The following is a 27,611-nucleotide window of genomic DNA, read 5'->3' on the forward strand; positions in this document are numbered from 1 at the left end:
ATGATCACTATTGCCCAGGTGGTCAAGAACCTGGAGTCTAGTTTGTGGAGTCCAGCTGGGCTCAGCATGAGCTAGGCACTTTGAGATGCTTAGCTTTAGCTGCCACCATGGACAAGACAGAAGAAAACACCCCAGAATGGTTTGTAAGAAGTATGGCTTTGAAGACAAGATATAGTAACAGACTTTTCCATAGACTGTCATTACACAGCTATACTTGGCTGATTTAAATTATTAGGTGTCACTCATATACATTAACATTCCAGCTAACCTTCTCTTTCAATGCAATGCAATGTTAACCCAACACATGACTATATCAAGTAGAAATTTTTCCTTGATATTATGTTTAAATAGACCCTTTTATGCAGAGATTGCAAGCAGGCTACAAACTGCATACACACTGATAATTTCACTGAGCAGAAAATGTAGTCAGCCCATGGATTGCAGCTGATTAATAGAGCACTACAACATTATACACAAATTAGGCCAGGTGAGAAAGTGAAGAATACTATATTAAGGAGGAGGAATTTAGCAAGATTGATTGCAAGGTTGATTACCTGAGAGAGAATTCAGTCGGGATCCAGAGATAAGACCCCATCTTATGCAAAAAGTATTGTGGGATATTTAATAATCAGTAGCGAAGAAAGCCACTAACTACACCATTAATATCATCACACTTAGCACTTGGGACTTGAAGACATCCAAGTAAGAAGCAAGAATAGCTTTATGTAGCATATGAGATCTGATGTGATCTCAAATGGAGCTGAGGTACCAGTAGGCAACAAAACTTAGTCTTTTCCCAAAAGGAGACTTTTTCTTACTTAACACCTATACATCCCATGATCATTCAGAACATGACTTTTTTTTCTCATCAATGGCCATAAAACCTTCTACTTATTGCAGATAGGTCCAAACCCAACCCAAAGATCGGAATATACTATGTAGGCATATCCCCAGTTGAGTTCTGTGACTGAACATGACCTTTTGTTCTCAACGGACACTACTATATGAGATATTTAGTGTGGAGCTGCCTAATTAGCTCTGCAGTAAAATGTTACTGTCTACACGTGTGGTGCTATTAGGATGGAGTAAACTAATTAACTTTGCCACAGGATAGTACTTGTAAATACAAGTACCATCCTGCAGCAGGGTTATTTACTCCATAGCAACACAAGTACATGCTGCTGGGGCATGACGGTGCTTCAGTACAGGGCCTGCTTGCCACCTAGCCCTGCACTGCAGCACCGTCATGCCCCAGCCAACCCTGCTGCAGCACATTGAGCCAGGCTGGAGAAACCCTGGACTGGCAGACTGACCCCTTGCTCTCCCGGCCAGCCAGGCCTGGTCTGACCTGTCTCAATGTGCTGTGGTCCCTAGATGCACATTCAAATGGCACAACCAGGAGCAATAAACTCTGGAGCAATATGGACCGGAGTTTATTGCTCCATGCTAATATCACATGTAGACATGCCCAAGGACTCCGAAGAAAACCATCAGCTGGTAGATATGACATGTGTAGCTCAACTGAAGTTTACCAAACAATACCCATTTAGAATAGCATAGGATCTGGTCCTTGTTTCCAGTTATTGCATCCAGAACAACATCTATTCACAGACTAGATCTGCTCAGACATATGGCAAACAATTTAATCAGCTGAACCAGATAACATCTAGCTTTGCAGTGATGGGGAAGGAAAAATAAATGGGAAAAATAACTATTACTTCATCAAAGCCTGAACTTAGCTGCATGGATCTTTACAAAATGCAATCAACCTTTTTTCCCCTCCTCAGAATTTTTGCCTGAGGAAAACAGAAATATAAATGAAGTTTCTGCTTGTCTTTCAGTGGCTTGATATGTGAAGAGCTCATTTCTTCGGCTCTGTTCTATGCCAGTTTGTTTTGCTTTCTTTCCATTTGTCACTTGTGCCTTTAATAACCATAAATCTCTCAGAAACACTGGAGACAGAGTAGAAGGGAGCAGTAGCTATGAATTAAATCCTATTAAATGTCTTCCTTTTAAGCAGCAGTAGACTGAATTCTACTGTTTATTCGGACCAGCCTGTACTAACGATATGGATAATAAGGAATTTGTTAATAATAACTGTTATATGCATCTATGCAGCCCAAATGCCTTAGTATAATTGAGACTTAAGCCTTCCAAAAGAGGTTACACAGAAGGTGCTGCTTCTGAATTTCATGGAGAAGAGATGGGCTAAGTAAGAGACAGGATGAGCTGGGTAAATTAACCAGAACCCTTGCTACAAATTTACAAGAACAACTTACATGTTAATACCAGATGATTTATGGTTGTAAGTCTGTAAGAGGGAACAGTGGATCGAAGTGCTAGCTGATACCATTATGATTTACTTGGGTATAAGTAATAATTCATAAAGGTGTGGATTAAAACTTAAGGAACCACACAGGAAAAATTGTGAGCTGTCTGAAACTTTCTGTAAGGGATCTCCTTCAGTCTGAGGATATTTTATTGTCGAGGCAATCTGACTGAAAAGTATATTGCAAAGAGTCTGGACAATAGGGTCTCTTTTACATAGCAGTAAGATCAACAAAGCGTGTTTCAATGGATTAAAAACTTGCTAACTGATAGGTCTCAAAAACAGGAGTTGATATAAAACCTTGGTCAAACAGGGCTGTTTCAGGTCAGGGTCTGCAGGGATCAGTTCTAGGTCTAACGCCATCCTATATTTCTATTATTGATATGAAAGTAAATATCAAAACGTTGCTAATAAAACTAGCGGTCCACACAACGAGCCAAATGGTAAGTAACAAAGCAGACAGGGCAGTTGTCATGTGGTCAGCGGAGCCCATTCAAGCAAGAAGTGTTTCAGTGCAGCTACACGCAGGGTCACAGTGCAGTGCAGGGTAATAATGTCTGCATGGCACCATGAAGGGCTAACTAGCACTGCCATTTAGCAGCCTGCCTGAAGCTGTAAGCATAACCTAGACTGCTTTTGGTTCAGGTTGCAGCCTGCCTTGACTGCAGAAGTGTGCTTCCAGGCACCGTGCTGTACACAGTGGACAGAATCCTTTTTCACTTTTCTCCACACCCATGTAGCAATTCTCCAACTGCATTAAGTGGCATTTTTGGCACGTATGCGTGTTGCAATTCTGTTCTATCCCTCATGCACTGTGCACGCACAATGCTTTTTGCATTAGATGGGGGTCTTATCTTTGGATCCTGGGTTAAATTCTATCTTACGCAATCAACCTTGCTAAATTCCTCCTCCTTGATATAGTATTCTTCAGGTGTTATTCCATCTTCCTCTGCTTCCACTGCACCTTGCATTTAATGCTCTTTGAATAAAATGGAGGGAGAGCAGTGGTAAGGCTTCTACCCTGCTGGGAACAAAGGTCAAGGCCAGAACCAAGTGCCTATTCCTTTCCAGAGCAGCATCCACATAACTGAGATACTGAGCTGCTCACTGCCTAAACCAGGGCTATCCAACTGGTGACTGGGGGGAGGAAGGGGGCAGTACGGTGGAGTATGGCCTTCTGTGCCAGGGGAGCCTGAGTGGCATGAAGCAGCAAAGGAGCCCACAGCAGGGAAGCTAAAGGTGAGTCAGACAGCACCAGTGCGGTCAGCGCAGTGCAGTGGGGGAGTGCGCCCTGGAGCAGTGGGGTGCTGCCTGGGCACAGGGTGTAGCAGTGGGGGGACCTGGGTGTGCAGTGCAGTGGGGAAGGATGCCATGCAGCCTACAGGGCTCATGAATCTTGCTGGTGCCATAGCCCCGGCCCGAAGGGTGTGTGGCCCTGGAAGCTGGACAGCCCTGCTCTAGCTGATACTTTTCTTCCTGGCTCTACATATCACCTTCTCTTGGCTGCTCAGGGCCAGCGGTGGTCTGGTAGTTCAAAGCATCATGTTGGGAATTTGGAAAATTGCAGGTTCAATTTTGTGTGGGTGTGACCCTTGGTGGGACTTAGAACCTGGGCTTTCTGCTTTCCAGGCAAGTGCCACATGCTCCAGCTATTCAGAGGATACTCTGAATACTGGAGTATACTCAGCTATTCAGACTAACACGCAGGAAGGCCCTCATCCTCTGAATAACACTTGCCAGCCACGGGGTTTGGCAGGGAGAATTTTGTAACTTGTACATACCCAGTGGATGCATCTGCAGAGCCGCATACCTGCTAGGAGCCTCCTAGCATGCTCACTCAGTTGCCATTTATGTGTTCACTAAACACTTATGGGTGTTTAAACATGTGCTCTGGGAGGGGTGTGGGGGGGCACTTTAATTAGAGCGCCTCTGAGAGTCACTTTAATTAAAGCGCCTTGAGCATCATGTGTATTAGCATCCCCGTGCTGAAAATGGTGGCAGGGGTGCTTTAACTAAGCTTGAAGAACATTGGACACTGATACACGTGGTGCTGAAGTCTGCTGGAGGATGGTAATTACCATCCTCCAGCAGACTCAATTAATCGATTAATTGAATCTGCTCCAACGCGCTGTAATCACAGTGTGGCAGAGCAGCCCTGATGTACGTGTATAGGCATCCTATGTATCCATGCTGCATAGGTAACAGAATTGCAAATTGTGCCTAAGCACCAAAAATACCACCGTAATGGCTGAAATCCTCCCATGTGAGTGCACAGAGCGAAGCAGAATTCTGCCCCGTGAGTTTATTAAGCAGATATGACAAAAAGGATAGAAGTGTCGGACTAGACAAATAACTGAACTTAAGCTCCCTGTGTCATTGTGGTAAAAAAAAAAGAAAGGGTTAATGTTCTCTGTGCATGTACTCATCTAAACAGCTCAATGCAGAGTACGAATAGGGAAATGCTTTCACTTCTGGAGAACCATGCTGGAACACAGCATCTGCTGCTAGTGTCTACAATTTAATAAGAGAGTTTGAAAACCTAGTTGGAGGCATGGGGAGGCACAGAAATGATTTGAAGCCTAGAAAAGAAGCCTCACAACAGGAAACTTGAGAGAGATCAGTCTGGTTACTTTGTCAGCAACAGAATTGAGCAGTGAATCGATTACAGTGTATAAGTACACAAAGAGGGAAACATTCTGGGTACTAAAAAGCTGCTTATTTTGGTAGAGAAAGGCATAGCAAGAGTTGGTCGCTGGAAGTTAATGCCATACACATTCAAGTTAAACAGAGAGCACACATTTTTAGCAGCGATGGCAGAACAGACTCCTAAGGACGGTAGTGGTTTAGGAGGGCTAAATTGCCTTGCTGAGCGACTGTCCCATGCTAATCAGCTCACATGCAGTGCTACACAGTTATTCTGCATCCAGTCTAGGAGGCAATCTGCGCAGAGCAGTACAGTGCGTTTGAAGAGGCTGCTGCTAAACAGGGTACGTTTGCCACGCAGGCATGGTCTGAAAGTATTTAACTAGTTTGTGTTTTATAGCAGCTGTTTCTCATGCATCCTAAAGAGGTCCATGACACTACATTGATAGAACTGACAGGAGAATTTGGGTTATGGGTTTTAGAACGGAGAATCTGTTTATTGGTTTATATTTTTCCATATTTTTATCTGTTTTACTGCAGCTCTTGCATACAACATATAGGAAAAAGATTCTCTGGTAAAAGAGGTGCTTGTCCCAAATTTAGGGCATGCTCCTCTGTTGCTTCAGTGATTTAGGGGCATATGTCTTAAGGGAAGTTGTGTGGACTTGAATCACCTAGGACTGGTCTATAGGTAGAGTTATTTTGGAGTAGCTCTTCCTGATTATACCTGATTAACCTGATTATTCCCTCTCTGGCTGCTCATATTTGGAAGAAATGTGTTGTGTTTTAAGCCATCTTGGAAACCTACAAAGGGAACATGAGTAGTAGGCATATGCCTCCATATTTTATAAAAATGACTTATCCAACAGACATGGTGCAAATGTGCTAATGGTTTGGGGTTGAAAAGACAGCTTTATTCTAAAGAGTAGAGAGGTGACAATCTTTTCTGCTACAAAATATTGGCAAACCAAGGCAATGTCAAAATGACTGGTGGAGTTATAAATGCTAACTAGTATTGAAAGACCTGGTTACATAAATCACAGCTAAGAGGTGAGTCTCAGAGAATATAACAGTCTACAGGTGTCTGAAAGCGATAAAAGCTGAGGTCAGAATGGGATCACTTAGGCTGGTACAGAGACATAGTGCTAGGGATGATTTCTTCACAAAAGAGGGCTAATGTGAATCCTGTGGGCTTAGCCTAGGGTCCTGTGGGCTAGCCTGGGGTCTCCAATTTACTGCCCAGAAGGTGGCCCAGGAAAATATGTGACCCTACCAGATCCAGGAAATAAATTGTGACGCTCATTTTCAGAGGTGAGCATACTTCCTCTCTCTCACATAGGCAGTTCTTCCTTTCCCATCCTATAGGGCATGTAGGGTACAGGGCTAGGAGCGATGGCCTCAAACTGCAGGAGAGGAAATGTAGGTTGGATATTAGGAAACACTTTCTGACTATGAGGGTGATCAGTCATGCATTGGAATAGACCACCTAGAGAAGCTGTAGACTCTCCAACCCTGGACATTTTCAAGAGTAGGTCAGAAAGACACTTGGCTGGGAGGATACTGCCTTGAGCGGGGGGTTTGACTAGATGACATCACAAAGTCCCTTCCACCCCTAATTCCTTTCTCTACAAGGTAGAAGTGAGAGAAAAGAAGTCCATGTCATACATGCATGTAGAGACTGTCCCTAACATACTTGACCAATGTGAAATTAAATAATAGCACGAAAACTATTTTTTTGGGAAGTGTTTGTAAGATACCGAACAGTTAGTCTAGTCTAAGGCACTTCCCCACCCAGACTGTGAATTCATGTGTATGTTGAGTGACTGAGATCAGGTTGTGATATGACCAGGAAGAAGCGGTGAAGACAACAAATCTAACTCCTTTCACTTGTCTTGCTTGTTAACACAAGCCAACAGTGGACAAAATGGCAGAGTGGATCTGTTTTGTTGTTATTTGCATACCAATTACTGTAAGTTGATCTCAATTCACTAGCCAAGATGCTCGTGCACTGATAATGAACCAAAACAAAGCATGTTGCCATTCCAAATGGCAAGGGTTGGCTCTGAAATACATTCAGCAGTTGCTGAGTAGAGGCTCACTTTTCTTGACCTTAATGTGCAAGCATAGAAGTTATGCTGAGGATTGTACCAGTGACAGCAGATACACACTGTTCCCCTGAACAGGCATAATACCCAGAGAAATAAAAGGACCATATTAAAAAAAGGTTTTAAGACAGATTAGTATTAGTGATGCCACCAGACCAGCACACCATAGCAAGTATAGTCCCAAAAAAGTCTATAATGGGCTAGATTTTGCCACTCTTACATTGGCTGGCACCTTCCTCAAGGACACCTATTTTTGAACTAAAGGCAGACCAGAAGCTCGACGTCTCATGTCAGATGACACCCGTGCCATTGTCATCCATGGGGCCATGTGTGAAGTTAGTTATAATCCAATATGAAAAAGGTTCTGGAAATCTGGATTTAACTCAACACACTGACTACAACGCTGGGCAAAGCTAAATAATTCAGATAAATCTTCTAAACTTTGGCTGGCACTATGAAGCAAACTCAAAATAAATCTTGGAGATTTTCAGTGTTTTGCCTTTTATTTTACAACAAGGTCCACAGAAGAAGTAAACATCTGGTTAGACCTCTGCTGTCACCGTATGTTTGCAAACATGAGTGAGTCCAGTGAACATCTGAACTTCTGATTGGCTCACAGAACCAAATTCTAAATGCCTAGCTCTTTTCAGCTTCATCCTTAGCAGCCATGTCAAATCACAGAGGAAAGAATCCAGATAGATTATGCTTTAAGCGTTCATAGGAGAAAACTGAGCCTCCCGCAAATGCAGATGGAACATCACCCCCCTCAGAAGAACCACATTTAACTCACATGCGCTAGTCGATCAAATCTGGCAAAGAGTTCATTCAGCATCCGAACCAGCTCCTGCGCTGACAAGGTCGTGGAGAGGTTGGTGAACCCTTTAACATCTGCAAAAAGAATGCTAAACAAGGAAGGGGAAATAATTATTAAAATTTTAGTCCATCTCCACTGGTAATCAGCATGATAAATACAAGCAGTAATCCTGCGCATTGTGATTACTTTGGCCTCTCCTTCTGCTTAGGTAAAAGAGTGAGAGGCAAACAGCTAATGTCTGGATGCCTGGCCGAGGTGTGATTTCAGGAGAAGGAAAGGATGCAGTATTTCACATACAAGGAGGGAGCATTTTACAGTTTTCTGGTCCTTACTACCGCCCTTACTCAATGGAACATTTACATTACAAAGGAGCATGTTACAGAACTAGCATTCATGGTAGCATACGGTACTAATGAAAAGTACTCAAAACGATTATTTCATAAAAAAGATGTGTGTTTTGTTCTTCCAAAGGCCATTTCATCTGGGGATCATAAATCACTTAGAGAGCATCAGCCAAGTCCCACAGTTTAGCATTCTTATTCTCATTTTCATGGTGAGAAGACTGACAGGCAAGGTGAAGCTAATGCGATGAGCAGGAATCCGTGATTTCTGTTTCCTACGCTAACATGGAAAAAAACTGTGGATTCTCCCTTTTAACTGAGAAAGCAAGGATTTTTCATTTTAACATAGAAACACATGGGTTTTCCACTTTTGCAAAGAGCTCTCTGCAGGCTGGCAGAATCCCAGCCTGCATGGGGCTGGGGGGAGCGGACAAGGGCAGTCAGACAGTGGACACCATGTGCCTGTGTGTGCTCACAATGGACATGGCCACTAAGCAGCCTGGAGAACAGCTCCTGCAGGTAAGTTTGTGGGCAAGGGGAGAGGAGAGTGAGGCCCCCGTAGGGATGGAGTTCGGCAGGGCTGGGACAGGGGCTGCTGCCCAGCTGGGGCAGTGCGTGGGGCTTGGGGCTAGGATGTGAGGCTGCGGGGCCCAGGCAGAGTCGATGGGGTCACAGATGGCTTGTCCGGGGGAGCTGGCTCCCCACTACTGTGCACGCTGCCAGAGGGGACATAGGGGAGCACATGCCCCCCAGATTTGTGCGTGGGGTGGGGGCAGGCTGCCTGCTTCAGGCTCACACTTCCCACCCTGCTGCCCTCTCCTGGGGCCTCCGCAGCCTGGCAGGTGGGACCAAGCACGGTTGGAGAGGGGACCTGGGTGGGGAAGCTACTTGCTGCTGCAAGCCCTGTGCCACCCTGTCAAAGAGCACCCTGCCTGCTCGGCTGCAGTGGGAGCAGAGGCATGGAGTTGTGCCCCGCACTGCTGCCAGGCAGGCAGGGGGTGCCTCACCCTGGCAGTGCGGAGCTCCCTAGTGGTGGTATGAGCCCCCCTGCTTCGCCCGTGGGGAGGGGGAGCCAGGCTCTGCTCCCCATTCTGCCACAAAAGCATGCCACCTTGCATGGGTGGGAGCCAGGGCTCGGGCGCTGCTTCAGGGAGTAGGGGGCTGTGGACCCGGGTCCCTGGCCCTGTAGCCCTGGCAGCCAGGGGGCCCTTCTGGCAGGACTGGGGAAGGGGGGGAAGTAAGGGGTACCAGCAGGACCCAGGGGGCTGTGGATGGGGAATGAGTAAGGGTTCCTGGCAGGACTGTGGGTGGGGAGTGAGAGGCCTGGACCTGAGTCCTGGTGAGTGAAGGAGGTAGGGGGGATTCTGATTTTCCATTATAAAAAACCCAAAATCAAATACCAAAATGGATAGGTATGTAGAATTAATATTATTATAGTGATCAAAGCACTGGTAGGCTTCCAAACAGCTTTCAAATTGGAATAAAGTACAAAATGCCTCTGGATAATTCAGACGTACAAAAAGCTAGAACATCTTGGTTCCAAAATGATACCTTTTATTAGACCAACTGGATCTAATAAAAGGTTACAAAATGATACCTTTTTATTAGACCAACTAGATCCAGTTGGTCTAATAAAAGGTATCATTTTGGAACCAAGAGTTCTAGTTTTTTGTATGTCTTTTTGTCTCAGATCAACATGGCTACCAAGTACACCTCAGGATAATTCATGACTTCCTTAGTTGTAAAAGCTAGCCAAGAAACTGGTTGAAGGTTACTAAGAAGCTACCTATCTAAAGCTGGATTTTCCCCAATAGGTTCTCCCAATTATACCTCACCGAAAAAAGACATTAAGAAGTGACAGAGGAATGATGAGTAGAAATGAATCTAGAAACAGCTATTGAAATAAAAAAAATGTTTTAAAAATGCAATATCTACCTGCCCTGTTATTCTGATACTTCTGGTAAGTATTCCAAAGAGTAAACCCACTATAGGCCTATTTTTTCTGGTGATGAGCACCTGCATTCCTCATTGACTTAATTAGGGATTGTTGATGCTCGGCATCTATGAAAACCGGGGCCTAGAATAGCCTTGAATAACTTCGATTAGCCCGTGCAGGAAAAGGCCAATGTCTTCTGCTTGAAAGCACACTCAGAATTCATCCTAAAGGAATCACCACTTGCAAGTGGGAGACACGTGAAATACTTTCACACTTCATCTCTAAACCTACAACTCTTTACAATTAATGTTCCAAAGAGGAAGGGGGTGCTATTTTAGTCCCAGGAAGGTAGCCTTCATTTGAATTCTCCTACAATAATAATTACTTTATGAGCGGATAGCAAAAAGGCAGTAAACTGAATTTGTCTTTAGCGCTGCATAAGCCCTTTATAAAGGTTCCTGGTACCTCCAGCCAGAATCAATAAAATAATATGTCTGGGCTGCAGCAAGGGCACAGAAATGGCAGAAAATTGATCTGCACTTTATAGAAGCTGAACGCCTTGTTTATTGAACTGACCCTTCCAGAGCTATATATGGGTTTTCTTTTCAAGTTATGATACAGGGCTTTCTCTTTTAAGTCTTGTACCTTAATAAGGAAATGCTTATTTTTCCACTGCCTGTCTGCTGGTAGATTGATTACCTTTCCTGTGGTGGTTGAGACTCACAGGAGGCTTATGGGCTAACCCTGAGATGGTGAGGTAAGGGAATCCCATGTGAATCCAAGAGCAGGGTAGGTTCTGTAACTTCTTGGGAGTTAAATCTAACCACTACCAGACACATTGGTACTATGAAATAGGTGCATCTACATGTGAAATGAATGCACATGAAGAAACTCTGGCACATATCATGCCAAAATTTACTGCTCCCAGGCGCTGTGTCTTCACATGCACCTGGGACAACAGCATGTTCAGCCGGGGCAGTAAAGCCCCGGCCGGCATGGTGTCCAGGGTGGGCCGCCTGCCAGCCCGGAGCTGCTTTGCCCCAACTCAACGTGTTGCGGAGGGGCTGGCTGGGGTATGAGGTTGCTACAGTGTGGGGCTAGACAGCAGTGTAGCACCCTCATGCCCCACCCAGCCTCAGTCAACACCTACACATGCGATGAAGTGGAATAAATAACTCCGCTGTAAGATAGTACTTGTGGCAGCCAGTACTATCCGACGATGGAGTTACTTTACTCTGGTCTAATAGCTTTGTACATGTCAACAGTGATGCTTTACTGTGGAGCTTATTAGGCAACTCCACAATAGCCATCTCATTTAGATACCCCCAGTGGCACTACTTAATGATTGCCAACACTGGCAACTCCACAAAAGCTGTCCCTACACTCCCTGATAAGAAATATTGTGATCATAGACTTCATAGAGTTCATAGACACTAGGTCTGGAAAGGACCTTGGAAGATCATCAAGTCCAGCCCCTGCCCGAGGGGCAGGAAGTCAACTGGGTTCAAAGGATCCCAGCAAGATAAATGTATTTTCACTGAACACTGACAAGGAAAAGGAGAAAATGGTCATGTTGGTTATATTGGTGGTCTCCAAAGTGGGGTGCGCACACCCCAGGGGGTGTGCAAGACAATCCATTGGGGTGCAGGAAAAAAATACTAGAACTTCTATTTATATTTATATTTATATTTATATTTATACATATATTGGGGGTGCGTGCTCAAAACTTTTTTACTGATAGGGTTGTGTGATCAAAAAAGTTTGGAGACCACTGGGTTATATGATCACTGTAAACAAGGGCAATCAGGATAAGATCAGGATAACCATGCAGCAGCCTTATATTTTTGCTAAGGTCCCACAGTTTTAATCTGATTGGTCAGGCCACAGACTAGCCATCGTTTCCATTTCAAGAGTGAACAAAGGGAAAGTCTACACATGCTCCATGCCATTCTCAAGACTTATTTCCTCAGTTCTGGCCCTGGAGCACACGGACCAGAAGCAGGAGGTTGGGGTCTATTTCTGGCAGCAGTCGCAAGAGTGGCTAAGGACCAGCTTAGACATACCCAAAGGAGAGAAAGGCCATGATGAACTCCCCACCCACTTGCTGAGAGAGGTTGCCATTCCCCATGTTGAGATTCTGTAGGAGATCAGTTAGAACGCTAATGCCGTTTACTAATAAACCCACCAACATTTCCTTTTGTTGCATCACTCAGTTGTAAGGGCTGTTGCAGTAGAACAGGCATCAAGTTATTTTCTAAATCAGAGAATGCTTTGAAGTGTTCACCTTTTCCAACCCTCAAAATACAGCTTTATTGATTAATGAATCATTGATTAATGAACTGGTCAAGAAGCAGTAACACCCCCCACCCCAATAACTGATAGAGAATACAAGTTAAAATATTCAAAATTAATCCTAGGTGTCCCACTCACCTCACATTCTCATAGCGGTGAATATAGATCTTATGGAACTGATGCTGCAAGTGCTCGTCTTCTACATTGGTCATATCATTAATCATTTCTAGTACTACAAATCGAGGTAATACTGAGAGCACCAGGCGTTCCTGAAAGAAAGCAGAGGGGATAGGTCTATCAGATTAAGTTTGCATGAATCCTTCAAGAAAAATATCTGGCAGAACTTTGCATTTGAGACACGGCCATTCCCCATATGGGCCAACAGTAGTGTTGCAAGATTAGATACCCAACATTTCTTTCTTTTGATTACCTGCAATTGTACAAAGAAAACTCATATGTACAATATTCATAAATCTAGTGGCAGAGAGTCATAGAAAAACAGGGCTGGAAAGGACCTTGGGAGGATACAGAGTTGGACCCCCTATTCAAGAACGGATTACCCCCTGTCGAAACCATCCAGGCCCAGTGTTTCTCTTACCTGTTACCAAATACACAGAAAGGCCTCAATCCAGTTCACTTCATAGAGAATGGGACAACTCATAAGTGTAAGGAGAATGGGATTTGGCCAAAATTAGACCTGATAGCAGTAGTTAAATATAAAATGTTATAGAATAAAATGCCTACTTGTGTCATTTTGTGTGGGGTGGTCCTGAGTTGCAGTAAATCATACACAAGCTTCAACAGAACAACAGTGATTTACATAGGAGCCTCTGCCTTTAACTATAAATCACAGCACATTCAGCCTAAAGTCTGCTGTTAGGGTGCCTGCAGAAGCCTTATATTGTCAGCAAATGTTCTTCCTCTTTAAAACCCAGCAGTTTTGCCCAACTTGGACTCCTAAGTCTTCATTAAAGTTGACAGAGAATTTGATTAATTTGCCTGGTTATGAATTGATAGCATTTACTACACACTTGCCCAAAGTTAGCAGGCTTATATCTGTTGCAAAGGAAAAGGGAAAACATGGCTTTTTTAACACTCTTCCAGGACATTTAAAAAGATGCAGGGATCTATGAAACCATAAGGGGAAGCACAGGAACATTGTAGGATGTGAGCTGACTTGGGCTCCTATGGGGTCAGTGCAGCTCCTCACCGCCTCCAACTTCTTCCTTGACAGACCCTATCCCACCATATCTTTAAAAAAGAACCTAGCAGAGGTCTAGCTGATTAACCAGCTTTTGCTTCACAGCAGTGTTTTTGAAAATACATGCCTGTGACTCCCCCCCACCCCCTTCCCAGGAAGCTTCCTCAAGTATGCACAAATACGGATTGGAGAATGACTGCCTAATCGGCAGTATTGCAGAGAAGGACTGGGGAGTCATGGTGGACCATAAGCAGAATATGAACCAACAGTGTACTCTTGTTGCAAAAAAAGCCAAGAGCATCCTGGGCTGCATTAACGGGAGTGTCACTTGCAAATCAAGAGAAGTGATTGTGCCTCTCTTCTTAGCACTGGTGAGGCCCCACCTGGAGTCCAGGACAGATTGAAAACAGTTGAGCTGAGAGCAACAAAAATGATTAGATGCCTGGGAAGTATGACTTATGAGGAAAGTCTGAAAAAGCTAGGGTTATTTAGTCTAGAGAAGAAAAGATTAAGGGAGGATTTGATAACAGTCTTCAAATACCTGAAGTATAGAGCGTGTGGAGACAACCTTTTCTCTGTGGCTATAGGGCAGGGGCAGGCAAAATACAGCCCATGGGCCGCATCCAGCCTGCCAGACACTTTCATCCTGCTGGCAGTACCTGCCCACCAACGAATCATACCCCGCCCAGTCGTTCCACCCACAAGGGTGGGAGCGAGGCGCCCACATGTACACCTGCCTCCAACATACCTTATTGAACTTGCTCCCACCCTCATGGGTGGAAGGGCTCAGCTGGGCCAGCAGCAGCTTCCTAGCGGGGTTGCTGCTGCACCTGCTGCAGGCTTCCCTGGCATCCTGCTGGTGCTGGGCAGGGAAGTGGCACAGGTCAGGGCCATGCTGCAGCCAGGTGGGAGCATGGAGCATGGGGCTAAGGCTGGTGGCACTGCAGAGCCTGTGTCCAGGGGGACGGTGGCAGTGCGCAGTTCGGCTGGGCAGGGAGTGGGTGTGAATAAGGGTGGGGGGCCTGGGGACTCTCCCATGCTCCCCTCATGGCACCCAGCTCTAGCACCAAGTGGTGGCAGCAGCAAGTAGGGGTGCTCCAGGCACTCTTGCTCTGTGCTGGCGCCTGGCTCTGGCCAGCGCTGCACATCGCCGCGAAGAGCACGGCCCCCTGCTGGGCCGTCTGTATTGCCAGCATTCCCTGCACTCTCCAGGCACTGAAGGGAAGTCGCATGCACTGGAGCTGGCTGGGGCTGGCAGCCGGCTCCAATGTATGAGGCTTCCCTCCAGTGCCACGCCAGTGTGGGGAGCACCAGGGAGCCAGACAGCGCTCCTCGCTGCGATGTGCAGTGCTGGCCAGAGCCAGGCACCAGTGCCCCAAGCTCCCCCCATGGGGGGGACTGTGGGGAAGGTCCCCACCCCCCCCACTCTCCTTCACACCCCACAAATGCCACATACCCCCACCCTACCCCCACAACCCTCCACATACACCCAACCCTCCAACATATCCTATGCCCCACCATACACATACACCACCATACACTCACTTCTCCCACACCCCCCCACCACACATACACCCCCCCACGATATACAAGACTAAGAGTTTATTTCTGAGTTATTATGCAATCTATGAGCCTATGGTTTCCTATGAGCCTATGAATCACAATAGTTGGTACCTTCCTCTGTCAGCCACCCTCATACTGCCCCCAACTTCAGCTGCTGTTGCTTCCCCCACCTCCACTTGCTGCCAGTGAGGAGAACTGGTGGCAACTGGTGGTGAGGTGATTCAGCAGTGGTGGGAAGTGACAGCTGAAGAAAGGAAGCACGAGAGTGCCCAACTTTAATACAGTGGTGCATAAACCCTACAAGGTTTGGGAAATGCTACTTCAAAGGATCATAAAGGCATGAGCTGAAAAGGAAGATGCCAATTCTTTCGGCTGCATGTTGGCAAACTGCAGCCGATGACTTGTGGAATGAGATGAACTGAGATGAGGCTTGGGAATCTCAGTGCGATGTTGCAGTCAGACAACTGTTGGAGGTGGTAATGATGGCATTCAGCATGCCCATCTGTGGAATAACCACAGAGTAAACTGACACAGGGCAGTTTTTCAGTTTTTAAACAGTTTGCAATGGCTGCCTGGCTATGTAGCTGGTAATTATTTAGGGCCAGATTATACTACAGAGAACTGCTTGCAGGGGGATTGCCAAAACTGACTCCCCGAAGTAAAGCATCTGCTTCGACAGCACCATTCCTACCAACTTAGATACAGAGGAAGGGTATTTGTGGGAGTGGCATGGGGCAATGAGGAGGACAGTGAGAGTATGGAACCACACTGAACAGGGAAGTATGTGCACATGCTTTCTTTTCATCAGCTCCGTGGTGAACGCTTTCTCCCACGGGGAATCCTGGGTAACTGCAGGAAGACAGAGTCCCATTCCCAAACTAGTCAGTCAAGAAGTTAAATGCCCCTCTTCAACCGGAAGTTACAGGGCTTCTAAATGAGAGCAATATTTGACTCAGGATTTTTATGTTCTCTTAAAACCTTGGAGCCTCATGCATTTGGTTACATAGGCTTCTTTTTCAGTGTGTACATTGGCTTTCCTTTGAAAGTCGTTTCTGCTACAGTGAGCACCTGAGGTCGTATCAAGAAGGAAGAACATGCCACTGGTTCAGGCTCTGGCCAGCCTGGGTCCAATTTTTGCCTTGCCATAGACTCCTGGTGAGAGCTTAAGTTACATATGCTTTCTGTGCCTCTGTTTTCCATCAGGGTAATAAGCACCTTCCTATCTTAACAAGGGTGTTGTGAAGCACTCGGATATTATGGCAAAGGTACTAGGGGGACCATATTTTAGACAGATGCTAGCATCTCTACATGCAACAATTAAAAAAAAAACAACATTAAGGAAAAAATACATCTCATGCTCACTTTTTGTGAATTGCTTGGTATTCTCAGAGACTTGCTAGTTAGTTAGTAAACAGCTCTCAGCTACAGTAAAAACATGTGGCATGTTCGAGACAGCAGCTTCAGATGAGGTAGGATATATGTTCTATAATTCACATTATTAATATATTATTGTATGCCTGCCAGAATGAATGTGAACAAATAAGCTCAGCTATAAGCCTGGCCTGCATACAGTTCTAACTCAAATAAGATCAGAGTCCAGTGCCTCTTCTTCCATTTGGTCTCCATTCAAGTCAGCTTCTATCAGGCTTTGTTAAACCTCCTGGAACAAGAAGCTTTGAGGGCACAGTGACAAACCACCAAGAGGAGACAGTGCTATATAGCTGATAATACCTGCCAGTGATCTGACAGACATACTGACTGGCCACCTCCCCATCACCTTGGTGAATGGAAATAGCAAACTGTGATCCATATGGAGGTGGAAGTCTACAGTTGTGAATCCTCCTCTCACATTGCAAAGGGACAAGCCTACAAAAATAGGCTTGAATCAGTTCGAGCACCCAGCTTCACACCACACCTGCGTAGTGACAGCTCCGGTGAGCCAGCCACTGTCAACAGAATGTCTTATGGCCTTTTGCAATAGCCCATGTGGGTTCATCAGCTGATCAAAGTCAACAACATTAAGCAAAACAAAAATGTTCTTGGTATTTTAATTCCTTCAACACAAGTTAACAATCTGTTGCCATTGTCATGCATTCTCTGACTGCTAACTGTCACGGAGTGGGGCCTAGAAGCAGCCGTAATCCTGCTAGCGCCCCCTTGCCGTGGCAATTAGGAGATCAGCACCCTCTAATTCTCGCCCGCCACGTCTTTGATCTTATATAAGGTAATATGGGAGGCTGCCTATGATCTCCTGTGATCTTAGGGTGACTTGGTGCACCCCAGCCTTATGAGCTATGCATGCCTCCTACCTCCCCTTTAGCACGCCCCAAGCCTCGCAGCTGTTCCTGACGTTCTTGTGTCTCCAAACTTCCGCTAGCCCTCCCCGGGCTTCACTCTTACCGGCTGGCCCCCCCAGGGCCTATGCCACACGCTTCCTATGCTCTGGCCCCTCTTGCCCCTCACTGGGGCCTTTGTCTGCGCTACAGGCGCCCGTGGCTTTCCCACTAGCCGGTCCCGCGCTCTCGTGCCTGTGGATCTCCCGGAGCCTGCTTCTGCCCGCTCGCGCCCTTGGCTCCTGCCGAGCTTGCCTCCGTGCTGCGCGTGCCCCTGGCTCCTGCCGAGCCTACATGCCAGCCCTGACTCGGGCTTCCCGGTGCTGGGGCTCAAGTGGCATGCAGCTGTGCCTGGCCCCTGACCCTCCACAGGGTCCCTATGCCACGCACCTCTTGTGCGCCTGCCCTTGCTGGGGCCTGCTCCACGCTGCGCGCGCCCTTGGCTCCCTCCGAGCCTCTCGGCTCTCGCCGAGCCTACGCGCCAGCCCTGTCGCGGGCTTCCCGGTGCTGGGGATCAGGTGGCATGTAGCCGTGCCTAGCCCCTGACCCTTCTCAGGGTCCCTATGCCACGCGCCTCTTGTACGGCTGCCCTCACTGGGCCTGCTCCACGCTGCGCGCCCTTGGCTCCCGCCGAGCCTGCGTGCCCTTGGCTCCTGCCAAGCCTGCGCGCCAGCCCTGTCTCGGGCTTCCCGGCGCTGGGGCTCAGGTGGCATGCAGCCGTGCCTGGGCCCTGACCCTTCTCAGGGTCCTAGGCCCTCACTGGGCCGACTACTGCCCTCTCGGGCCGGGGTCTCAATCCCACACACTGCACCACTCTGGTGCCAAGCTGCTGCGCCTTCCCGGCGCTGCTCGGTGCCCGCACAGGGCACCCAGGAACCCCCAGACTACTGGGGATCTCCTGTGAGGCCTCCTCACACCCCTTCAGCCTCACCCGGTCCTCCGGATGATATACACAACTGAATCATAAGCCAACCGGCTGCAACCAAAATCATAAGCCCACCGGCTATAACAACACAATCAGCCTACCGACTTCTACATCAAGTCCCGGCCATCCTGGCTCTCGGGCCAAAGCCTTCTGGTCAGGCTTCTCTCCGTCTACACCATAATGCAGCCCTCTATGTGCCAAGCGGCACTGCTCAGCCCAGCTCTCCCACAGAGCTCTTACACACAGGCTGCCAGAAGGGAACTCCCAGCCAGGCTCAGGCCTAGCTCTTTATAAGGGCCCGGCCCTGCCCCCTTCCGGTCACATGGCCGACCTCGTTACTCCCGCAACCCACAGCTGAGCTGCCCTGGTGATTGGCAGCTGCTCTAATCCTTACTCAGGAGCGGGGCACCCAAGTGCCCCCGTGACACTAACACACACTACTACGTATGTCTATATAATAAAGACACCTTTCTAACTAAATTCTACACCTTTCATGCAGCCCTATGCTAAAGTTCCACTAATGACACTTGCTTTATATTTTAAATATCTTTTCACTATAAAATGATGCATTTGATTTTCTACCTTATCCTAACAGAAGGACACTAGGAATATAAATGCTAAGGGAAATGAAAGGAAAGAAATCAAACAGAAGCACAGTTTATTAATGAATTACTTATTAAAGCTATGAAAAGAACAAACAAAAAAAATGACATTTCCTCATAAACACATGGCCAAAGAAATAGCATATCTTTTCTTTCATGCCAAGAAGCATTGATAAGGTTTGTTTGAGGAAGTCATCACACAATGGATCCAAAACATGTATTTAAAATAAAAGATGATTTACTTGACACATGTTCAGTAAACCAAGAAAAATGTGCCCAGCACATCTGATCCCTTAAGCTTCATGCTACTTATTAAGATAAATGATATTTTCTTTGTGACAGGTAAAAAATCTGGCAATGATCCATATAAACAGAGAGGCTAATTAGTATGCCTCCATTGTAGTTCACAACTATTAATGCCCTAACACATGCCGAGATCTTGTCAAGGTGCCAGCATGATTCTTCTTTGCAGCACACCTTATGGGAGCAGTGTGCTGCATTGTATGCCATGCCAGGGACAAACATTTTAACACAGAAACAATGCTGCTGCATATAGAAAGCAGGCAAAATATTCCAAAAGCCAATAGTTTAAATGTTGTGCCCCTGAGCATCTCTCTCAGCTGTGCTGAGCTCACATTGAGGGGTAGAAGCCAACTTGGTTCCTAGTCACTTTTAGGCCTTCACTCAAGACGATAGGCAGGGGGTGCTGTTCCAGTTCACTTTGGCAAGCAAGAACAGCCTAGGACTGTTCTAATTCATACTCAATACGGATCACTTCTAAGAGATCGATGGCATGCAAAGTGTATTATGTCCATTCTTTCTTTTCCTTCAGCTGATCTTGACATGATCCCCATGCTAGGGCTTTATCCTTCCTGGGAATATGGTGCTGTGCCTTCAATACAGCATTAAGATCTCTTTGCACCAGCCCAGAAGCATAAGGAAATCCTCAGAAGTCCAAGGTTCTGACTGTCTGAACATAGTTTCCTTCATATGAAGACATCAATGTGCTTTCCAAACATCACTTTCCAGAGCTCCTCTGTGAATACTTATAACAAGAATAATTATTTCAGTTTTAATGGGGAGGAAACAGAGGCACAGAAGAATTATATAGTTGTTCAAAAGTTATGTGCAGCACTCCAGTGACAGATCCGGGAACAGAAGACTCTTGAATCTTCCTGCATTTCTCTGTAATCTGCCACTAAAACAACTCTCCCCATTATTATTATAAGAGAAGTAGTGAAAGTTTATTTTCCTTCTTTCTAATCACATTTCTACTCAGTCTTCCCTTGGGAGCACTTTCAGACTCCGAGAGATAGACATCAAATGAGTTTTTAGGCTGTTCTTGCCTCAGGAAAAGTCCTAAGAGGGAAATGTCCTGAGTAGGAGCTAAGGGAATTGTGCATCAGTTAGCACTGCTACATTTGCTATTAGTAGAGGAACTGATGATGACCTAGAGACAATGCAAAGACGAGCTACCATAAAGCTAGGAAATCTGGACAGATTCAGGGTATATTTGCTCAAGGGAAAACAAGACCTAGCCTGGGCATAACGACTTACTCCAACATAAAGAGGTTGGACCCAGACGTGCAGGCATGTGTGGTTTGTGGTGCCTATGGACTCTCTGAGAAGCTTCCCTCACCATTGCCAACTCACATCAAACTTTGCCCTTCTTCTCCCACCCACATCCCCAATATCAGGAGCTAGCCATCAGTGGTAGCAGATGATAGTACAAGGAACAATGGTCTCAAGTTGCAGCAAGGGAAGTTTAGGTTGATATTAGGAAAAACTCTCTCACTAGGAGGGTGGTGAAGTGCTGGAACAAGTTACCCAGAGAGGTGGTAGGATCTCCATCCTTGGAGATTTTTAAGGCCTGACTTGACAAATCCTTGGCTGGGATGATCTAGCTGGTGATAGTCCTGCTTTGAGCAGGGGGTTGAACTAGATGACCTCCTGAGGTCCAGCCCTAATTTTCTATGATTCTATGAATATCTGTGACTTCCAAAAGAATGCAGAATACAGGTGAGACTCTAGAGCAGGGGTCAGCAACCCCCCGGCACGTGTGCCGAGCACGGCACGCAAGGCCGTTTTGCTTGGCACACCACCGCCAGCCCAGGCACTAAGCAGCTGCTGCCAGCCATGGAGCCCAAGCTGCTCCCAGCAGGCGGCTGGGAGGCTGCAAGCCCTGCTGCAAGCAGACCGGGCTCCATGGGCCGGCTGCAGCCGGGAGGCTGCAAACAGCTGCTCCGGGCTCCATCATGTTGGCACTCCAGCACCTTCCAAGGTAGACACTGTGGTTTTTTGGCACTCCACCCAAAAAAGGTTGCCTACCCCTGCTCTAAAGGAATGAATTCACACTTGCAATCTTTATTTTAAACCTAGGTTTACCATGACCAGCAAACCTTGGTTAAAAGAAGTAGATAATGAAAATCATGTAGGCTTACTTATCATAAGCTACTAGATCAACAGAGTAAGGAAAGGTGCATTCAGAATAGTAATCTTAACCTTTCCAGAGTGCATTAGCCAATTTTACAATTTGAAAACAAACAAAAAAATCATTTTTGAAAGAAAAGTAATTATTTTCACTCTAAATTTAATTGTCAAAATACCATTATGCAAAAAGGGAATAATCACCTCCCATTATGATTAGGGGCTCTGAACTGAAATTCCTACACTCCTACTTATTGCACAATGGATGGTCTATTTGCAGCACTTCTTTGTACTGCATTATGAAGACAATAGTAAGTAATTAACAGAAGATGTTAGGAAAAGCAATATCTAATGTGTTCAGATTTTGGGGGTTATGAGGTTGGCTGTTAGTTTTTATTACTTCCTGCTGCAATATGCGATTATGAGATACATCAGCTCTCCTTCATTTGGATTCTGCCAGTAACCATTTCCCTTTATTCTGTACTTGGCTTCATGTTACATTTCAGTACTTGGTATTTTTCAAGAAAAATGAGGCTAAGTCACATGGGTGTTTTCAGACCATCTTGTTAAACTTTCTCTTTGGATACTTGCTTTGGGAATCTGGAAGTTTATGGCTTTTTTCAAAGCACCTAGTGTTTGCTAGAGGCATGCCGGGTAATCTTTTATTTTTGCATCTCTGTGGCTGTTTTAAAAGAAAAGGCTCTATAGAAAAGGCTATTGTTTCTCCTACATTTTTTTCCATCTAGGGAAACTTTTTATCCAATAGTTTCCTAGGTAATGGACAACAGAACAGCATGAAGTAGTAAATGATACTGGAGGAGGGCATTACAAGGACTTTTCCACCCTGTTTTCTCTTTATTTTGGAGAGCATAAAAAAGAACAGCTTATAGGTTCAAATAGTTAGCGCTCAATTATGAAACCCTAACAGAACTTGAAGTTTAACATTATATCTTCAACGTGCTTCAAAGAAGGTATTTTTCATTTCGTTATAGAGCAACATAGCCTCCCAGAGCTTGCTCACAGGTCTCCTGTTTGTAACTGGAGTGTGGATAACCCTGTAACTAGAAGTCTCCTTCTACAACTGGGGACTCCTAGTTGCTTAACGTTTGTCCATTTTCTACCAGAGATTTCACTTTGACCACCTACACACACTGATCTCACCTGGTAACACATTAGGAAATGGAGTGCAGAACCCCCTGCTGTTGAAGGAGATCTTTACTGACATATCTGTTTTTAACTAAAGGATGCTACTTCTTTGTATGCCAAAGTGACAGGTAATCAATGCTAGATTCATTGAAGTTAGGGGCTGGAAGGGACCTCTATCAGATCCAGCCCCCCTGTGCCTGGGCAGCAAAGACTGCTGGGGGGAGATGACCCCAGCAAGGTGAGCGTCCAGAGGTTTTTTGAAGATACCCAGAGTAGGTGCTTGCACCACCTCTGGGGCGAGTCTATTCCAGAGCCTAGACACCCAAGTCGTAAAGAAGTTTTTTCTTATGTCTAATCTAAAGTGGCTGTCTAGCAATTTATGACTGTTAGTCCTAGTCTTCCCTTGGGAAGCCCCGGTGAACAGATGTTCTCCCAGTCCCTGGTATGTGCCCCTTATATACTTCTAGGCTGCTACCAAGTCCCCTCTGAGTCTTCTTTTCTCCAGCCTGAACAGACCCATGTCTCTCAGGCTCTCATCGTGTCGGCTGTTCTCCATACCTCTAACCATACGCGTAGCTCTCCTTTGGACTCTCTCGAGCTTCTCCACATCCTTCCTGAAGTGTGGTGCCCAGCACTGGATGCACTACTCCAGCTGTGGCCTCACCAAGGCTGAGTAGAGCGGGAGGATGACATCCTTAGTCGTGTTTGAGATGCATTGGTAGATGCATGCCAGTGTTTTGTTTTGCTACAATAATGATTGTAGGTAATGTGTGCTCAGTGTGACTTTCTCCCTCTTTAGAGACTGGACTGCATAGTGGTTTGTGAGTTGACTACAGCCTTTCAATTAACATGCTGGGGCCTTTTAGCTCCTGCATTTAGATCCAGAAGTCCCAGACTGGAGCTCCAGATGGTCTTCTGTCTTTAAGACGTTCCTGTTTGGAGTGTGTATAGCCAACCCAGAACCTCCAGACCTAAAAGCATGACCCTAAACTAAAAAAATTCAGTTTTCTTTGCTTGAAGGCTGTAAAGCATGAGTAAACCTCTCTGATGTTCAGCTACTAGAGGGGTACAAAGTGACACAGTGTACAAAGCATGGGTTATACAGTGAATTTACACCCATACTGGTTTACTGAGGTGAAATGTGTTTGCTGTTACTTGCTTTCCAGAACTGCCGTAGTCCATTCAAGATATTTACTGTTTTGCGAGTCAAAGTTGACATACATGTTCTGATTACGTTTATGCATTGCTATCAATTCTTGCAATCAATTCTTGTTTAAGTCTTTATTTGATGATTTTAGAGGAGAAAATAAACTAGGAAAGTATGTGGGTGACAATGGAAGAAATCCCTCAAGCAGAACTACATATGTAATGTTGTCTTCTGACATATTAGCCTCCTGACACTATAGCTGTGGTTTAGTAAAACTCATTTGTCCAAAAAAAATATAGAGTCCCAGTCCAAAACTGATCTTCCAGACTCCATAGCATTTAAAATTCCTCTTTTGGCACAGAAAGCTAGTATAAATCATTGTATTCTAATCATGCCTTTGATTTTCTTTGCCTGGGGGCAGGAGCTGTCTGGTACAGATTCAATGAATATTCTAAACTGAAAGATCAAAATGGTCCTTTCTGAATTTTATCTCTTACAATAATCCTTGACCTTGCTTCAAACCGGCTGTCACTGAATTCTTGTGTAATTACCCGGCATTATTTGTATTCTCTATTCATTTAGACTTTTCTTTTTTTTTCATTTTATTTTCTTTACTGTTTCAAATAATCACTACATTTGAATGGTCTGTCTGATGCTTAAATAGTATCATTTGCTGCAGCATAAAGTTTGGGTACTGTTTATTCTGCAGCCGGCGCCTTCTACTTTCTTATGGCGTCAGATATCAGCTTCCAAATCTATGAGCCACTGTCTGGGATTATTGTTCGATGTGCAGATCCTATCTGCCCTGTCTGGACATGTTCTGCAGCCTGAGATTACAGGACTGTGTACAGAGGTGAGAAAGACTGGATAAGTGCTACAGCCCAATCCGTCTGAAAAAACAGGAATCCTCCCTTTTGTATATGTCCAGCTGTTTTGTCCAATCTTAAATGTCACAAACTACAAGGCTTTTGAAACTGTGCATGGGAGGTTTTCCTCAGGCTGACAGATTTTGCTGACAGTTGATATAGACAGAAAGACAAAAAGATAGATAGTAGGGCTGTAAGAAGCTTTGGTCCCTGCTTCGATTCGGCAGAGATTCAGCCCCATTTGGTGACTGAATCTCCGAATCCAAATCGAATCAGAGGACCCTTTAATCTCTCTGAATTAAATCAGAGCCCTCCAAATCGATTTGGAGAGATTTGGAGATTTGGACATAGACACAGCTTTAAATGTTATTTCTACATACCTCTAGGTAGCAGGGGCTCGTGAACGCTGTGATGCTGGGGCGGATGGAGGAGGAGCGCGGGGTGGGGGGGGGCAGTGTGCTCAGCAGTAGACCCAGAAGTGGACCAGAAGCACTTCTGATCCACTTCCAGGTCCACTGGAGAGTGTGCAGGACCCCCCCGCACACCTCCCCATTTCGGCGACTGGTTTGTCCTGGGTCTGGTGGGGGATGCTCCATGTGCCCCAGCATCTCAGTGTTCACAAATCGCACCTGCTACCTCAAGGTATGTAGAAAAAATGTTTAAAGCTGTGTTTATGTCTGAATCATGCCCCCCTGAGACTGGCATCTGTGAGGAGTTGCTGCTCGCCACCGCTCCCCCCCTTGCCTCCAACGCCTCCATGGCCGCCTGTGGGTGGTCCCCACTCGGCCCACCCTTGCTGTCGATGTCACTGCAGCCGCCTGCGGGCAGTCCCCGCTTACCGCCGCCACTCCACCACCAACACTGCCGTTCTTGCCTGCAGACGGTCACTGTGCCCGCCCCCCAGCCTCAGGAGGCATGAGTCATTCATGCGATCCAGTATGCTATCCTGATCCCACACACCCAGATCCAGCCGTGTGCTGGAGTGATCTGATGCACAAGGCCCATTATCCAACTCCTGGGGCTCCCACAAGGGGCTGGAAACTTGGCAGCAGGGATGCAGCAATTAAAATTGCCAATGTTTTCCTGCCACCAAATTTCCAGACCCTTGGGAAGCCCCATGGGCTGGATGATACATCTCTGCAGGCTGGATCTGATCAGCAGGCTGAGAGTTGAGCACCCCTAAACTAGTCTGATCTCATGTCTGTCGCAGCCCGTTTCATTTTACCTAGTTAGCACTGTGTTGAACTGAATCTGGTGGGTAAGACTAATGCAGTTCACTGGCCACATGTACATGAGACACCGACTGTGCAGTAGCTCCTTGCTACTCGCAGTAGCTCATTGCAGTAGTGTCGCATGACAGGAAGTGCGACACGACGCTACTGCGCAATAGTAACAAACTACTGTGCAGTCGGTGTCACCTAAAAGCTGGAGGCAATGCTACATTTAGTACCTGCATAAACAAGTAGCCAGAGCAGAGGCTACTGTGCACACCCCGTAACAGTGTAAACACTTATGCACCCAAACTGCACGTGGAATGGCACGCCATCACAGTGTGTGCAATTCCAGTAGTTACAGGGCTGGGTGCATGTAATTTTGGCATGTGAAATGAAATAGGATCTTGCCCATCCAACCTCAATTGGGTTGAAGCCATCAAGAGCTGGTGACACCTGCCCAGGGAAGTGTTGGAGTCTCCCATAATTAAACACCCTCACTTTTAAAAACTCATAGTCTCTTTTCCACGTTGACTTTGTCAATTTTCAGTCCAGCCATTGGCTTCATGTTATGCCTTTCTCCACTGGATTAGAGAATGCCTTAGTACCCAGAGTTTTTCCCCACAAAAATACTCATGCTCTGTAGTCAAATCACCTTTTAATCTTCTTTTTGAATGGATAAACAGATCGAGCCTTTGAAGTTTCTCACAGTAAAACATTTTCTCCAACCTTTGAATAATTTTTGTGGCTCTTTTCTGTACCTTCTCCAAAATCCAGCTGTCCTATTTTAAACATACCAGGTCTTAAGTTCAACCTATTATCTAATATCTACTAGTACTAGGCAAAATCCTGTAGAATTGATGACAAATGTTTGCCAGCCCCTTTGCTATCTTTGTTTGCTAAATAATTCTGCTAACACTCAGCGTTTCTTGGTATTCATCTCATCATGCAAGAGACATAATCTCCATGTTGCTCTCTGACTCATGAAGGTTTGTGGATATTACTTCAGGTCCTTCTCTTGACATCCTTAGCTGATGAAGGAGCTACAAGATTTTACAGCAGTCTGCAATTAGGTAACTAGCAGCACTACATGCCATTATGTATAATTGACAACAAAACTATTCTCTCACTAATTTCCACTGCATTGTAGTAACTAGGCATGGGTCAAATCAGCACCTGAGGAAGCCTTAGGCAGCATTTTCATAGGTGGTGAGTGATTCTGTGTGCTTCAAGTTGTAATTGATCAAACCTGATTTTCAGAAAGTCCCATCAGCAACCCTTTGAAAGTCAGACCCCATATCATGTGTCTCAAAGTGGGTACCTTACAATTGTAACAACCCAAATCTTCAGCATTATTTGAAAAATTTAGCAAAAATTTTTACAGCCCTTGAATTATCCTAATGGTGGTGCCATCAGTGACCTGTCTTTGGATAGCCTGGAATATGTCTCCAGAAAATTTTGACTGTTTACAGTCAGTGTGGTCCAGATCATGTGAGCCATGATGTGAGTCAGATCATGTGAGCCAGTCTTTTAGCTCTGCAGGCTAGATGAGTGGCTTGGGGCCCGTCTGTGAGCTGAATTGGGCCCTGGGGTCCAGCAGTGACCCCTCCCTGCCTTGCAGGTGAGGACTGGAGCCTGAGGGTCCAGTATCCCCCCTTCATACTCCCACCACCCCCTGCACCTGGATTGGGTCCTGGTGGCCTGGCACTGCCCCCTCCTAGTCTCCCACA

At 45.9% G+C, this 27,611-nt stretch overlaps 1 protein-coding gene across 2 annotated transcripts in view; it reads right to left on the bottom strand.

Moving 5' to 3' along the window:
* ADCY8 (adenylate cyclase 8) overlaps nucleotides 1–27,611 on the bottom strand; it is a 225,469-nt gene that overhangs the window by 123,360 nt on the left and 74,498 nt on the right. For both annotated transcript variants that reach the window (XM_019528169.1, XM_019528171.1), the window contains exons 3-4: nucleotides 12,599–12,729; nucleotides 7,868–7,979 (exon numbers count right to left, since the gene is read on the bottom strand). In XM_019528169.1, the coding sequence (XP_019383714.1) occupies nucleotides 7,868–7,979; nucleotides 12,599–12,729 (243 nt within the window). The remainder of the gene's footprint in view (nucleotides 1–7,867; nucleotides 7,980–12,598; nucleotides 12,730–27,611) is intronic.

This window comes from Gavialis gangeticus, unplaced genomic scaffold (genome assembly GCF_001723915.1).
Source record: "Gavialis gangeticus isolate Ggan-Ray unplaced genomic scaffold, GavGan_comp1, whole genome shotgun sequence".
In the NCBI taxonomy this organism is placed as follows: Eukaryota; Metazoa; Chordata; order Crocodylia; family Gavialidae; genus Gavialis; species Gavialis gangeticus.